Source organism: Salvelinus alpinus, chromosome 2 (genome assembly GCF_045679555.1).
Source record: "Salvelinus alpinus chromosome 2, SLU_Salpinus.1, whole genome shotgun sequence".
In the NCBI taxonomy this organism is placed as follows: Eukaryota; Metazoa; Chordata; class Actinopteri; order Salmoniformes; family Salmonidae; genus Salvelinus; species Salvelinus alpinus.
Window position 1 is genome coordinate 39,432,976 of NC_092087.1, and position 17,619 is coordinate 39,450,594.

The 17,619-nt window shown below is 44.5% G+C and overlaps 1 protein-coding gene across 7 annotated transcripts in view; it reads right to left on the bottom strand.

Annotated features, from left to right (window-relative positions):
• Nucleotides 1-17,619, bottom strand: part of LOC139560450 (low-density lipoprotein receptor-related protein 1-like) — a 181,259-nt gene that overhangs the window by 93,434 nt on the left and 70,206 nt on the right. For all 7 annotated transcript variants that reach the window (XM_071377261.1, XM_071377248.1, XM_071377270.1 and 4 more), the window contains exons 3-6: nt 16,124-16,261; nt 8,568-8,687; nt 8,252-8,380; nt 7,807-8,067 (exon numbers count right to left, since the gene is read on the bottom strand). In XM_071377261.1, the coding sequence (XP_071233362.1) occupies nt 7,807-8,067; nt 8,252-8,380; nt 8,568-8,687; nt 16,124-16,261 (648 nt within the window). The remainder of the gene's footprint in view (nt 1-7,806; nt 8,068-8,251; nt 8,381-8,567; nt 8,688-16,123; nt 16,262-17,619) is intronic.

Genomic DNA, 17,619 nt, shown 5'->3' on the forward strand with positions numbered 1-17,619 from the left:
TCCAAATAGGTTGTTTACTCTGCTCAGCCCTCTGCACCTCAATCAGAGAGAGAGGACTAGATTTATATACAGGGAATTTGTGAGGGCGTATTTCTAACCTGCACTTGCTATTGGACTAATCAGAGCCACATCTACAGTGAGCTCCAAAAGTATTGGGACAGTGACAATTTTTTTCTGTTTTGGCTCCAGCACTTTGGATTTGAAATTATACAATGACTATGAGGTTAAAGTGCAGACTGTCCGCTTTAATCTGAGGGTATTAGTATCCTTATCGGATGAACAGTTTAGAAATTAGAGCATTTTTATTGTATATAGTCCCCCATTTTAGGGGACCAAAAGTATTGGGACAAATTCACTTATGTGTATTAAAGTAGTCAAAAGTTTAGTATTTGGTCCCATATTCCTAGCAAGCAATGATTACATCAAGCTTGTGACTCTACAAACTTGGATGCATTTTCTGTTTGTTTTGGTTGTGTTTCAGATTATTTTGTGCTCAATAGAAATTCAATGGTAAATAATGTATTTTGGAGTCACTTGTTTCAAAATAAGAATATAATATGATTCTAAACACTTCTACATTAATGTGGATGCTACCATGATCACAGATAGTCCTGAATGAATCGTGATTAATGATGAGTGAGAAAGTTACAAATCTCACACCCCCAAGACATGCTAACCTCTTACCATTACAATAACAGGGGAAGTTAGCATTTTTGGGGCGGTACGATATTTGTGCATCTAACTTTCTCCCCCTCCCTCCTCACATCCACCTCCCTATCCCCAAAGCCAATCTCCTGCATTCAAAACACTCCAGTCTTAAACACCATCTGGAGAACGCATCACACGATAAGAAGGGAAAATCGCACAAAAAAAAGAGGGCCAAAGGAGAAGGGAGAAAAGAACACGCTACTCCTAAACGTGGTACTGGTTAAGACCAGCAAGGGGCACGCACAGTCAGAGGGACAAGAAGAACTGAAGAAGAGGAGGAGGGAGAGAAAAAAGGAGGAGAAAAAAGACAGAGCAATGCCAATCATTTCAAAATAGTTGAAGGGGTGATTAGATGGGACGGGGGGGGCTGAGGGATTGAGAACAGAAAAAGAGCGAGCGAGACACACAGAGAGTATATATAAATATACAGTGGGGCAAAAAATTATTTAGTCAGCCACCAATTGTGCAAGTTCTCCCACTTAAAAAGATGAGAGAGGCCTGGAATTTTCATCGTAGGTACACTTCAACTATGACAGACAAAATGAGAAAAGAAAATCCAGAAAATCTCATTGTAGGATTTTTAATGAATTTATTTGCAAATTATGGTGGAAAATAAGTATTTGGTCACCTACAAACAAGCAAGATTTCTGGCTCTCACAGACCTGTAACTTCTTCTTTAAGAGGCTCCTCTGTCCTCCACTCGTTACCTGTATTAATGGCACCTGTTTGAACTTGTTATCAGTATAAAAGACACCTGTCCACAACCTCAAACAGTCACACTCTAAACTCCATTATGGCCAAGACCAAAGAGCTGTCAAAGGACACCAGAAACAAAATTGTAGACCTGCACCAGGCTGGGAAGACTGAATCTGCAATAGGTAAGCAGCTTGGTTTGAAGAAATCAACTGTGGGAGCAATTATTAGGAAATGGAAGACATACAATACCACTGATAATCTCCCTCAATCTGGGGCTCCGCGCAAGATCTCACCCCGTGGGGTCAAAATGATCACAAGAACGGTGAGCAAAAATCCCAGAACCACACGGGGGGACCTAGTGAATGACCTGCAGAGAGCTGGGACCAAAGTAACAAAGCCTACCATCAGTAACACACTACGCCGCCAGGGACTCAAATCCTGCAGTGCCAGACGTGTCCCCCTGCTTAAGCCAGTACAGGTCCAGGCCCGTCTGAAGTTTGCTAGAGAGCATTTGGATGATCCAGAAGAAGATTGGGAGAATGTCATATGGTCAGATGAAACCAAAATATAACTTTTTGGTAAAAACTCAACTCGTCGTGTTTGGAGGACAAAGAATGCTGAGTTGCATCCAAAGAACACCATACCTACTGTGAAGCATGGGGGTGGAAACATCATGCTTTGCGGCTGTTTTTCTGCAAAGGGACCAGGACGACTGATCCGTGTAAAAGACAGAATGAATGGGGCCATGACTAAATACTTTTTTGCCCCACTGTATATATATAAAGAACATCTTGTTGAATGTGGAGCGATGGTCTAAAACGTGCTGGTCGCTCATTTCCAGCAGAAACGCCTGGACTAAGCACAGCGCAGCAGAGAGCAGCTAGTAGGCCCTGATAACCCCCTTCCCCATAACTTCACCATAACCCCCTGACTGCTGCTTTACCAAGGAAATCCTTAAAACGCTCAAGCTAATCAAACTAGCCTTAGAATCAATTCAACCATTAACATAAGGCTAGCTGACAGAGTTGGTAACACTATGATAGGTTTATTACGTATTGCCAGCTCCATCCTACAGTACTTAGGATAGGTGACTGTACACACACACACACACTGACATGCAGAATTAATCCAATACAATGTACTAAAATACAGATATTTGGGTTTTCACAAACAGCCATTTTACATAGCTAGACATGGCTCAGACATTGGGGCCTCCTAGTATAGGTTATTACAAATCCCACACTCTTTCCAGTCAAGAGGAGACTAATCTTTTAAAACACCCCCCCAACTAAAGCTAGTGTACAGCTAGACATGCTGGTCTTAACTCAAATCCCCTTGTTAAAGATCATCATTAAACCTAGTCATTTCCACCCAGCCTCTCTGTCCCAGTAACCTAGACATTGTTTATTTTTATCTTTTAATGAGAGCTTCCCAGTACTGTAACACCCAGTAGGGGTGGCAGTGCATTGATGGCTGTGTAGGCAGGCACAGTGTTAGTTAGTGGCTAATCTGGGGCCTGCCCTGGCCCTGTGTGGCTGTCTGTGAGGAGCTTCCCTCCCTGGCGATGTACTTTAGTGAGGTCAGGTCACTGATTGGGTAGGGGGTTAGAGCAAAGAATGCTTTGCCAGGCACGAGCCTGCCTTTGACCAATTAGCTCCTTTACGCGGAAGCACATTCCCACATCCACAATCCACCCATCACCAGTCTGTTCGGCTAAAGTGTTAGGCAAGTGTGATTGTTTTTAAAAGGGAGTATTCCGTGCTTATAAAACATTGTTAATAACAGTGGATTATTCACATTTTGGGTTAAAGACGTTGCCCTTTACACTTGTACCGGTAAACGGGTTGAAAATTTGCTGATTTGGACACCGAAAAGCGCCTAAACTGAATGTAGTGGTTGTACAGTGACATGCTACATACACACACACATGACGTCAGAGCTCTGGCTCTGCGCTTCACGGGTTTTGACTGACAAACATTTTGAACTTGCGCACCGCTTGCAACAAAAAGTTGACCCGATCCCTCCTGCTAATTGCGCAACTTTTGAAAATATTTTGTCTGAGTGAGGGAATTGCTGTAAATTAAGAGGACTCTTAAGTATTTTTGAAAGATGAGACATTGAGGATTATAATAAAATACCGCTTTGATGTCACACAAGCAAGCCAAACACCCGTGAGTCCAAATGTTCACTTCACATTTCCAAATCATAAAACTAATTTACAGTGTCAACATTTATGATCACTATGTTTGATGTACAGCTACAAGATGACATTCTGTGTTGTTCTGAACAGAATGAGCCTGTTTGTTCTATTGTGAAGAAAAGTTGCAGCGGACCACGTACACTTATACACAAGTACTGCGGACACCGCTTCAAATGAGTGGATACGGCTATTTCATCTATACCCGTTGCTGACAGGTGTAGAAAATCGAGAGCACCGCCATGCAATCTCCATAGACAAACGATGGTTGGAGAAGGGCCTTACAAAAGAGCTCAAAGACTTTCAACGTGGCATCGTCATATGATGCCACCTTTCCCACAAGTCAGTTCGTCAAATTTCTGCCCTGCTAGAGCTGCCCCAGTCAACTTTGGTAAGTATTGGAGGTAGGTAAGATAGATATATACACAGACAGAGAAAGTGAGGAACAAAACAGAGCATGAGAGAGAGAGAGGAGAGCGAGAGAGAGAGGAGAGAGAGAGGGACGAGAGAGAGAGAGAGGAGAGAGAGAGAGGGACGAGAGAGAGAGAGAGAGAGAGAGAGAGAGAGAGAGGAGAGAGAGAGGGACGAGAGAGAGAGAGAGAGGGACGAGAGAGGGGCGAGAGAGAGAGGGACGAGAGAGGGATGAGAGAGAGAGAGAGGGACGAGAGAGAGAGCGAGCGAGAGAGAGAGAGAGAGAGAGAGGGACGAGAGAGAGAGACGAGAGAGAGACGAGAGAGAGACAGAGAGAGAGACAGAGAGAGAGACAGAGAGAGAGACAGAGAGAGAGACAGAGAGACAGAGAGAGAGAGAGAGAGAACACATCTGGACCGCTCATCTGTGTGGCATGCCGAGGTCATGAATCACTGCGACCGCAAACCCTTCATGTCCTATGTGACGACCACTGCCATTGGCTGCCTGCTCGACCCGGCCGCGTCGACTCAGCGAGCGAGGCCCGTTCATTCGCTGTCACACTCACACGCCAAGAGCCTCAGCAAACGATCAACTCTCCCTAGCTTAGTCTCTGAGGGCTAGGCTAGCTACCACTGGAGCGTTGACAAACACTCTCCTCAGACAGTGTCATATTACCAACAACAAATCCAGTGCACAGTCAAGGTTCCAATCTGATAAACCGATAGGAAAATAAAATAAATGATTAACATTTTACAGAAAGAAACAAAATATGCATAATATGCAACATCCATAGTAGATGGATAACTAGCTAAACGTCGTAGCTTCTATTCTAAGGGTTTCTGTGAAAATAACAGCAATAAGGGGCAGACAGACAACACATCCTCCAAAGTCAGTTTTAGAAGAGCTATATTTGTTTAGTTTTTCTCCCTCACGCCTTCCCTCTCTCTCTCTCACACACACACGCTAGGAGGATAACTCTGGAAACAGGAAGTAAGTGACATGGTGGCAGGAAGTGGAATGCCAATTTATTGTTTCCTCGCCACGGCAATACAGCCCCGGTCCTGTCGCTCGTCTCTGACAAGGGCAGGCAGCACTTCACAACACAACACACTGTGGAGCAGCCGTGTGTGTGTCTTTGTTGCTTGTGTGTGTGTGTGTGTGTGGCTTCATGGGTGTGTGTGTGTCTGTGTGTCCATGTGTGCCTATGTGTCCATGTGGTGTGTGTGTGTGCGCGCGCACGTACGTCAGGCAGAGAAAGGGGGAGAATCTAGCTGAAGCTGTTGGAATTTCCTGCACATTCCTTTGGTTCAGAATCAGCACACATACACAGCCAGGCGAGCCGAAGGGCTCTACTGCTCAATTAGACAGGAAAGGGGTGAGATGAGAGAGGGGGGAGGGAAAGGGGAGGGATAGTGGTTTAAGGGTCAGGGGTGAAGTATCTCTAAACTGACGCAGTAGAGGTCTGCTTGTTTACCCCCCTCTACCTCTGTTCTGACACACTGAACACCAGCTATGGCCACCAGTGTGTGTGTGTGTGTGTGTGTGTGTGTGTGTGTGTGTGTGTGTGTGTGTGTGTGTGTGTGTGTGTGTGTGTGTGTGTGTGTGTGTGTGTGTGTGTGTGTGTGTGTGTGTGTGTGTGTGTGTGTGTGCGCGCGTATATATGTGTGGGAGGGAAAGAGCTGATACGTTTCTACTATGAACATATGAAATGTGTGTAAATTAATCATACTCATTAAAAACGGTAATGTTGTCAAGTGTGGTCCACAAGGGGACCTGTAATAAACAGGTATGTACCAGTACTGGATGTGGTGCCGTTTTTACTCTGTTTCATAGTGGAAAGTCTCCTCTAAAACCAGGCAGGCAAGATGGGAGTGGAGGGAGGGGAGATGGGACAGGGAGGGGAGACGGGGAGAGAGAGGGGGGTGGACCTATAAGCTAAACACACGCTCATACACACGCTCATACACACATGTTTTCCCTTAGATCCACAGGCTCTGTTTTTCCTCTTGCTTTTTTTTACTGGAAGAGAAATTACTTCGGAATTTTTCCAAACTGGCCGTTACACAACTCCGGCTAAAGTGTTAACATACCAACACACGCACACGCAGGAAACGCAGGCACACACACACACACAACACTTCCTCTACGTGTAGAGCTGCCACATTATGTGTCATATTCAACTGGAGTTGACTGGTGTAGACAAACAGAGGGAGATGTCGATGCTATGATGTAATGTGCATGGTGTGTTGTAACAGTGTACTCCACTCAACTCTTCATGCTGTAACAGAGGGTACTCTATTGTACTAACTGTTTGCTGTTTTCAAGGTGTAGATGTTAATGTACTTCATGGTGTAGCTGTTGATGGTGTATTATCTGACTGTTACTCACCTTGAGCAGTGTGGTATGAGACGATGTAGTGTACTAAAAACTATTGTATAGTTATGTAGTAATACTATACTGTATCTTACTTTACCATACTCTCCTACAGTGCACTCACAGTGCAGGCAAAGTGAGGTGTATTATACTGTATTGTACTATACTATAGTGATGCAGATGTTAATATTGTCGGGTACTATTTTATAGGGTAACACTTTATTTGGATAGTCCCATGTAGATTTTCAGTAGATGTTCAATAACTGTCAACAACATTTCAAGTAACCATCCACAAACCCTAACCTTAACCCTTGTTTTTGTTTAACTAGGCAAGTCAGTTATGAACAAATTCTTACTTACAATGATGGCCTACCCCGGCTAAACCATCCCCTAACCCGGACGACGCTGGGCCAATTGTGCGCCGCCCTATGGGACTCCCGATCACGGCCGGTTGTGACACAGCCCAGGATCGAACCAGGGGCTGTAGTGACCCATCTAGACACTGTGATGCAGTGCCTTAGACCGCTAGGCCACTCGGTACCCTATTCTAAACCTAACCCTAACCCCTTAGCAAGTTGCTTATCAACAGATAGTATGGCCATCTATTTGGGACTATCCAAATAAAGTGTGACCTTTTATAGTGTATAGCATACTATTCTACAGTGTACTCACGGTGCAGGCTGAGGGAGATGTTGATGTATTGTGTATTATTATATTATACTATAGTACTCACGGTGCAGGCTGAGGGAAATTATGTATTGTGTTGTATTATATTATACTATAGTACTCACGGTGCAGGCTGAGGGAGATTATGTATTGTGTTGTATTATATTATACTATAGTACTCACGGTGCAGGCTGAGGGAGATTATGTATTGTGTTGTATTATATTATACTATAGTACTCACGGTGTAGGCTGAGGGAGATGTTGATGTATTGTGTTCTATTATATTGTACTTTAGTGCTCACGGTGCAGGCTGAGGGAGATTATGCATTGAATTATATTGTACTATAGTACTCACGGTGCAGGATGAGGGAGATGTTGATGTATTCTATTATATTGTACAATAGTACTCACGGTGTAGGCTGAGGGAGATGTTGATGTATTGTGTTCTATTATATTGTACTTTAGTGCTCACGGTGCAGGCTGAGGGAGATTATGCATTGAATTATATTGTACTATAGTACTCACGGTGCAGGCTGAGGGAGATTATGTATTGTGTTGTATTATATTGTACTTTAGTGCTCACGGTGCAGGCTGAGGGAGATTATGCATTGAATTATATTGTACTATAGTACTCACGGTGCAGGCTGAGGGAGATTATGCATTGTGTTGTATTATATTGTACTATAGTACTCACGGTGCAGGCTGAAGGAGATGTTGATGTATTGTGTTGTATTATATTGTACTATAGTACTCACGGTGCAGGCTGAGGGAGATGTTGATGACCCTCTCGTCAGCGAAGCTCTTGAGGTTGGGGATCTTGGCACACTTGAGGTGGGTGGAGGCCGACGAGTCGCCAACGTGGATCCAGCAGACCTGCTCCTGGGCGTAGAGGAAGTCCATGGCAGTGGTCTGCTTGGTGGTGGTGGACAGCAGGCTGATCGTGGTACCGCTCAGAGACGTGGCCTGGATGTTCTGACTGTTGGCGATCAGCAGCACCGAGTTCCTTTCTACTGGTACTAGGAGAGGAGAGTGAGTGGTGTGTAAAGGTAGGCGATCAACAAAGTGGTCAACAGCTCATAAGAATTCCGCACAGTATATTTACACTATATCAAAATCCCCTTGGAAAGCATTGAGGGGGCCGTTGAGAAGAAAAAAAGAAGAGGTGAGTGGTGGTAGCGGTGACAGGTGGTTAATACCTACCATTTTTGGCCTTGCAGGAGCGGTTGTCGGGCTGAGGCAGGTAGCCCTCCACACAGCTGCAGGTGTACGAGCCCTCTGTGTTGGTACAGGACTGGCTGCAGGTCCCGTACACACTGCACTCGTCAAAATCTGGCCACAACACACAGTAGACGTCACACATGGGACAATTCCTTTGACCAGGAATAATTGCCCACTAGACTTTTACAATTAGGTTAAATTAGGTATAGGCCAGGCCTACTGTTTATAAAGCCAATAGCAGGCTGTAGGTTGTCACAATGTCTAGAAGGCTAAAGGTTTTCCGGTTGGTGGAACTCACCTTTACATGTTTTGCCGTCCAGCCCTATTTCATATCCACTCTTACAGTAACATGCAGTGCCCGACGGAGTCACCGAACAGTTGTCCTGGCAACTCGACAGAGTGCAGTTGGCGGCGAATTCTGTAGAGAGACCGGGAGAGAGGGAGAAGAGATAGGAAAGGATACGTTGGAGTCACTTTGAGGAGCAATTGAGAGGCAATGTCTGTAAAAACAACGGATGGGCTGGAAGAGGGTAGAGGGTAGATGAGAGTGGAGGAGCGGTGGAGAAGGGAGCAGGACACAGGAAGAGGGTATTGGCATGACAGAGAAAAGGGGAATTCATAAATATTCCGTAATTAAAAGGATATTACTTTAACCCTCCTGCTGTGTTCCGGTCGAATTGGACGAATTTACAAGTTCTCGCCCTGAAAAATGTAGTTCATTTGATCTGATTGTCATAAGGATCCATGACTTTGTCCACACAGGGCATCTGAACACACAAATTACATTTTGATGATTTTCCGATTTTTTTGATGAGTTTATTTAACTTTTATACACCTGTGGTGTTCCCGGTCAAAAATGACCAGACATTAGAAATTAATGGGTGAGACTACAATTAGTGAATAAAATTGAGTTCAGGCACATGCCCATTCATCAGATGGACACACTTCCTCTCCAAGACCCACACATGCATGTGTGTTTGAACACACACACACCCCATCCCAACCTCACTCCCCTTCTTGGCTTCCATGGCAACTCCCACGGGAATCTTCCCCCAATAGAATCTTTCCCCCACGGGAACCACACCTGTTGGCATTCTCACTTACAATCGCAACATGGTTTCAATAATATATGGAACTTTTCTCGCAGCTCTGGTATATAAAGCTTTTTTGAGGCCTTGCTCACAATTCATTCTGTGGCAGTACAATGACCAAACGATATGCTATATGTGAGGCTCTTGATCATATCTTTGATCATGCCACTGGTGAGGAGGAGAGAGTCTTGTTAAACTTTGACACAAAGTAGTCTGTGATAAATAGCACAATATGTTTCATCTGAGTATTTGTTATAGTCAAAATAATCCATATATTATGCTTTTTTTTAACTAAAAAACAGGTTGTATGAGCTCCGGTCAATGAGGCCTACAGGCCATAAATAGCAAATAGAAGTTCAAAACTTGCAATGTTCACAAGAACTTAAGTAGATAAAAAGATCTAACACAACATTAGGTGATAATATATGTAATATTATGGATTTATAATCAGCTATAATGGGGCGGTCATTTTGGACCGGGAACACAGAATTAATTAACATGAAACAAACACAACAGGAGGGTTAAGGAATATATATCTGTAGATGAGACAGGGAAGTAGGTTACTTTCATTGCTCTCAGTGTGTCTGCTGCCTGTCACGTGTGCTCCCTCTCCAGCCTCTAGGTCACCAGGCTGCGCGTTATGGCGCACACCTGTCACCATCGTTACACGCACCTGCGCATCATCAGGCTCACCTGGACTCCATCACCTCCTTGATTACCTTCCATATATATATATAAATAACTCCCTTTGGTTCCTTCCCCAGGTGTTATTGTTTCTGTTCCAGTGTTAAGTCTGTGTGTTGTTCGTGTTTCTTGTTTTGTGTTGCATTTACTTATTAAAACACTCACTCCCTGAACTTGCTTCCCGACTCTCAGTGCACATCGTTACACTGCCAAATAGCCTACTTGGTTTTCACAACCCTGGAAGACTGACTAGTTGGGGACAGCAGGTAGCCTAGCGGTTAGAGCATTGGGACAGTAACCGAAAAGTTGCTTGTCGAAACCCCGAGCTGGCAAGGTGGAAAATTCGTTCAGCCCTTGAGCAAGGCAGATAACCCCCAACAACTACTGCGCCGATGATGTCAATTAAGACAGCCCCGCCGCCTCTCTGCTTCGGTTAAAAATGGAAGATACATTTCGGTTGAATGCATTCAGGTGTGCAACTGACTATTAATACTATGCATGTCAGGCTCTCTTGGCCTATTGTTGGAGGTAAGACTTAATGCATCACTTCTTGTTTTTTATTTGGAAATTCCCAATTTTTTACGTAGTCAACTTACATACAGCACTGACACAGACATGACACCAGGGGTCTTTTCACAGTCCCCAGGTCCAGTGTTATACAGAGCCATGAGTGCATGGAACTCCCATCTTATACAGAGCAAGTGAACAGCAAACATGGTTTAAATAAACAAATTAAGCAACACCTCACAGCACAACGCCTCTACCCCATGTGACCTACTTGTTGTGTGTGTGTACTGACATGTATGGGTAACTGACAGATGCACACACACTACATGTTAATGTTTTTAAATGTCGATTGTAAAGTCTTTTGTCTAAAATGTATTTTTCGTTATGTGTCGGACCTCAGTAATACTAGCTGTCGCTAATGGGGATCATAATACATTTTAATTAAAATCGGTATCCCTCTTCCCTTTCCCTAGCTCAGGCTTATTGCCATGTAAACTCAGCAAAAAAATAAACATCCCATTTTCAGGACCCTGTCTTCCAAAGATCATTCGTAAAAACACAAATAACTTCACAGATCTTCATTGTAAAGGGTTTAAACACTGTTTCCCATGCTTTTTCAATGAACCATAAACAATTCATGAACATGTACCTGTGGAACGGTCGTTAAGACACTAACAGCTTACAGACGGTAGGCAATTAAGGTCACAGTTATGAAAATTAAGAACACTAAAGAGGCCTTCCTACTGACTCTGAAAAACACCAAAATAAAGATGCCCAGCGTCCCTGCTCATCTGTGTGGACGTGTCTTAGGCATGCTGCAAAGAGGCATGAGGACTGCAGATGTGGCCAGGGCAATAAATGACAATGTCCGTACTGTGAGACGCCTAAGACAGCACTACAGGGAGACAGGACGGACAGCTGATCGTCCTCGCAGTGGCAGACCACATGTAACAACACCTGCACAGGATAGGTACATCCGAACATCACACCTGCGGGACAGGTACAGGATGGCAACAACAACTGCCCGAGTTACACCAGGAGCGCACAATCCCTCCATCAGTGCTCAGACTGTCTGCAATAGGCTGAGTGAGGCTGGACTGAGGGCTTGTAGGCCTGTTGTAAGGCAGGTCCTCACCAGACATTACCGGCAACAACATCGCTTATGGGCACAAACCCACTGTCACTGGACCAGACAGGACTGGCAAAAAGTGCTCTTCACTGAAGAGTCACGGTTTTGTCTCACCAAGGGTGATGGTCGGATTCGCGTTTATCGTCGAAGGAATGAGCGTTACACTGAGGCCTGTACTCTGGAGCGGAATCGATTTGGAGGTGGAGAGTCCGTCATGGTCTGGGGCAGTGTGTCACAGCATCATCTGACTGAGCTTGAACAGCAAGAAATGGCAAATCCATGAGGAGGAGATGCACTGCAGTACTTAATGCAGCTGGTGGCCACACCAGAGACTGACTGTTACTCTTGATTTTGACCCCCCCCTTTGTTCAGGGACATATTATTCAATTTCTGTGGAACTTGTTCAGTTTATGTTTCAGTTGTTGAATCTTGTTATGTTCATACAAATATTTACACATATTAAGTTTGCTGAAAATAAACGCAGTTGACAGTGAGAGGACGTTTCTTTTTTTGCTGAGTTTAGGTTGATCATCTTTACCTTAGATACTTAGATATGTCTGTCCATCATGGACAATAAATCACTCTAAAAACTGCAAAACAGTAATTTTATATGTTGGAATCAGTAGCCCAGGCTCTAGCCATATAGGACATTGTCTGCCACACCAGACCCAGAGCTGGGGGCTTGCCTCTGGGCATAGGGAAGCAGGAAAGCCTGGGGATAAAAAAAATGGGCCCCTGGGCCTTGGAAAAAGTGCACCTCTCAGCTTCCTATGGGCAATCAATGGTCCCAAAACCCAGTGAACTGTACTCATACCCAAGAGAGGAGAAGTCAGTGCATGGAGGAGTGTATGTGTGCATGTTAAAGAGTGGGTGATTTTAGTGAGTGGGAGAGTAGGTTGTGTGAGGTGTGTGTGTTGTGTGTGGGTGTTTAGTGGTGGTAAAGGGATGTACAGAGAGCTGGCCCTAGCTGCGGGCATCCACACACCCCATCACACACACACACAATGGGGTTTTTGTGTGCCTGGCCAGGGAGAGAAATCCACAGGCAAACACTGCAGCCCGGCACTAATCAATCCCTCATAGGCAGGACAGGCCTGTGCCAAGGCGGACCTCAAACACACACACAACCACACACTGAATCGTTCATCCATACACGCCTTAATATTGCTGTCACACGCTCACACAATGACACACCTCTCTGTCATCTCACAGAGTCACGAGTTGTCACCACTACATCCTGTGAGAAAACCTGTGTATGCCGGGCCAGTGTTCTGAGTCAGAGCAGCAGAGACAAAACAGCAGCGGTCACATTAGACCTGGATAATATCTATCACACACCGTTTAAGGGCAATAGCAGCCCATTCACTGTCACTATACACCAGAGAGGGGAGAGGAGAGAGAAAGAAGGGGAAAGAGAGAAGAAGAGAGGGAGAGAAAGAGAATGAGAGGTAGAGGGAAAGGGAGAGAGAAGAGGGGAGAGGGAAATAGATAGAGGTAGAGGGAACTAAAGTTTCAAACTAAGAGTTTGTTCTTAAAGGTGGGGCACCTAAAGTAGCTGGCTTCCTTGTTTGTTTTCCACAGTTCAGAACATTATCGTTGAGTAGCACAAAATATGAAACACAAGACAGCACATTTGCCCATTGCTGGTGGCAATCCATAGCTACATTGCTTTATCAAACTTCTGAAAGCTCTGTAGAAGCACTAGCAGGCGTAACTTACAAGGTGTCCCATAAATCACACCACCACCTCAATGTCACTGTGTTACAATGGGGGTACCGCGACGCAGACACACCAATGGGACATAAGCCCCATTGCAGGTCAAGGTACAACGAATGTATAAAACATTAAGGACACCTGCTCTTTCCATGACAGACTGACCAGGTGAATCCAGATGAAAGCTATGATCCCTTATTGATGTCACTTGTTAAATCCACATAAAAATCAGTGTAGATGAAGGGGAGGAGACAGGTTAAAGAAGGATTTTCAAGCCTTGAGACATGATGTGTGTCATTCAGAGGGTGAATGGGCAAGACAAAATATTTCAGTGCCTTTGAACAGGGGTTATGGTATTAGGTGCATCGGTTGTGTCAAGAACTGCAACACTGCTGTGTTTTTCCACGCTCAACAGTTCCCTGTGTGTATCAAGAAAAGGTCCACCACCCAAAAGCCAACTTCACACAATTGTGGGAATCATTGGAGTCATCATTGGGGGGGGGGGGTTATTGATGTGAGCACTCTGATAACCATGAGGAATGTATGAAGGATGGGTAACCCGCTAACTTGCCATTTGACTACCTGGGAAGATGAAAGCCGGCCTATGGAGACGCGCACACCCACACCACTCAAAGCCCTGCCAGCGTGAAGCCGCATGAAAATTTGATGTCCCGCCTCTCTCCGTGTTACTGCCATAAATATTTAATCCTTCTGAAGGGGTGGAAGGATGAAGGGATGGGAATTGAGGTGACAGGTGTCTCATGGGATCCAAAGAAGTGGTTGTGGTGTTGACCACACTTAAAATCCTAGTGTTACACTAACACATACAGTACACCTGTGTGTGTGTGTGTGTGTGTGTGTGTGTGTGTGTGTGTGTGTGTGTGTGTGTGTGTGTGTGTGTGTGTGTGTGTGTGTGTGTGTGTGTGTGTGTGTGTGTGTGTGTGTGTGTGTGTGTGAAAGAGGGAATATGTGTTAGTGTGAGTACAGTATGTATTGAAGTGAATGCGAGTGTGGACATTTCCTTGTGCACACAGTACAGAAGCACTGTATAACAGATACTCAAATATTCTAGTCTAGTAATAGGTAGTGAACGGGGGGGAAAATTGATAGTTACGTATCACAATATTATTTTGGACGATATTATATTGATACTTAAGACTCCATATGTCGATTTGTAAAAATAATGTTTGTTTTGTTTTTGCTAGGTAGATTATTTGCTATTTTGCACAAAAACTCTGGTGTTTTTCATCCTATAGCTTGTTCTTCTAGTTTTGAAATAGTGAGCCAACATGTTTCCAGCACTTTATTTCCATGACTGATCAAAATGTATTTTCTCATGCTCTCTCGCTTGTTCATCTGCAGCAGACATGGTGAGCAATATGTTTGGAACATTAAATCGCAGTATGGAATCGCATTACATATAGAATGGTGAGTATCCCAATATATATCGTATAGGCACCTAAGTACTATGACAATATTGTATCGTGAGGTCCCTGATAATTCCCAGCCCTTAGTAGTAGGGTACTATTTTTTTACCCCCCCCCTCTCCAATTTATGCCATTGGCCAACCATGACCCATTCATGGATTGTACCAGCCATGGGTATTAGACAACCTTTAGTGCTTCAGCTAACACCAATCTATCCAGCCATCCTGTCCTCTAGCTCACCCGTCCAATAAAGATCCACTGTCAGGCTTTTCACACGATCACGTTTTTCTTTCTCTTCGTTTAGCCAACCAAATCAGAATCAGCACGTGTTTTCAGTTAAGAACTTTCGTTGGCACAGTTATTTTGGAAAATAGGTAATCCAGGCTGGATAATCATGATTTGAGTGTGCGCCCAGTTTTTGTTTTGGAAAAGCCAGAGTCACAGTGTGCACACAGACACAAATTGACACACACACGTTTAGAAGTCTGACCCGCTTTATACACTCACACCTGCTTACAGAGCTGTAGCTAAAGTATGGGCAGTATAGTCCTGACAACAACATCTCCCATGAGAAACTACATAAGAGTGTGATAATACGGATGGACAGAAAAAGAAAGGGGTGGGGGCTAATTAAAAGAGGGGGATGAAAGAGGAGTGGTACAGAGATTAGAGAGAGGGGGAAAGGGAAAAGAGAGGGATGGGGACAGCTTTCTATAGCCTTACATTAAACGAGGACAAAGACCTTTGCAAAAAATTCGCTTAATAATTTAGCTTTAATGTTTTTTATAATTTTATTGTATAACGTGTTTGTCCACTCTGTCCTATACATTAAGCACATTCAGGTCAATATTAGTTAACCAGGGCCAGAAATGGGAGAAATACTGTAGGTAGCCAGACTTGCAAAACCCTAAGGGAATTCAACAATGCCTGGTGAAAAAAATCTGTTTATTATAATCCTACACATGTTTCTTACATGTAAATCTGCAGTAATCCGTCATAATCATAATCCAATTTTATAGACAGAGTAACGTCTGATGTGGGCAGCACGCATGTTCTGTGTACATTAATGTGGGGGTAGGACGATAAGCCTTAGTGCATGGCCATGCTAGAATCAATCTGCCATGGCCAGGCCACCTCCCCTTCATTGTAATGCTGCAAGATTCCCTGCCTGGGCAGAGAATGTCTGGGGGAGGGTTAGGCGAAAAATACAATGCACTGTACTATCTGTACAGGCTACATGAATAGGGGGAGGTGGAGAGAGAGGCAGGGAGGGAGGAAGTGAGGGTGGGTGTGTGTTCAGTACCTCTGCAGTGCGGCCCCTCGTCCCAGCCATCGGTACAGTCCGGAACTCCGTTGCACAGTTTGCTCATGTGGATACACAGCTCTATCCCACCACACTGGTACTCGTTGGGTGGGCACCGCGACACACGGCTGTGCGGACCTGAAACACAGGCAGGGACAAAACATGATTTAGACCAGGGATCCCCAACTGGCGTTCCAATTTAATTTGGCCTCCCAAGTTTTCTGAGCAAAAATAATATATTTGTATTTCATTCGTTTTTTTAAATGTTGGACATAAAAGACCGTAAGAACACCAGCAAATCGGCTCCGTTATTTCAATTTTGGAAATCTGATTGAAAATATTCCCACCCATAGTAGAGAGATCATATGCAAATGTCAGCAAGGTTTGAAATGATTATGCTTTAGTCAAATATGTTATCTGTTTGGGCTTCTTGCGATCAATTTTCAGTCTACAAATTATTTATAATTATATCTCAGCCCCCTGACCATCCACTCAAGAAGCCTGTGGCTGACTGCAGTTGATGATCCCTGATTTAGACCAACATTAACAAAGGCCAGTACTGCACCTTTTCAATGAATCTTTTCTATCCCTCCTCTCCTTTCCCATCTTTCCCTGTTGTAATGTTCTACCACCACTCTTCCTTCAAACTCCATCACATCATCCTGATTCTATATACAGATGTGCCCTGTGCAGCACTTTTAGACACAGGTTCAACCACAGAGAAACGTGTACAACTGTCGGGGAATAAACAGTGAACCGCTGTCTAAGAGTCTGCTTTGTCAGGGCACAGCAGGGGGAAGTGCAAACACATCATTACCCTGGTTGAGATTGGCCAAATTACTACTTTTCCACACACACACACACACACACACACACACACACACACACACACACACACACACACACACACACACACACACACACACACACACACACACACACACACACACACACACACACACACACACACACACACACGCACACACGCACACGCACACACACACCAGAGGCGGAAAAGATAATACCAGCCTTCAGCTCTGGTCAGTGTGAAATTGGTGGCATGACAACGTCCTGTATGCTGAGACAGGGAAGCAGAGGATGGGTTAAACAAATGTGAAAATGTGAGCAGGAAGTTAGACTGTAGGTCAGAGTTTCTTGGTCCTGGGGACCCACATGGGTGCACTATTTGTTCTGGCCCAGAACGAAGGCTACACATCAGATTCAATTGATCATCTAACCAAGCCCTTGATTAACTGAATCAGGTGTGTTGTTGCTGGGCAGGAACAAAACAGTGCAACACAATGATGCCCCAGGACCAGGATGAGGAAGCCCTGCTGTAGTTCAGAAAAGCCTGTTTGAGAAAGCTACGCTCTCCAAGATGCTTCATCAGTATGGCTTTATTTAATAGAAATCTGTTTAAAGGCTAATCGTCTTCTTATTAGAGTGCTTAGGGCCTCGGCCAGACTCCTACCCAGGGCTGCCGAGCCAGAGTGGAC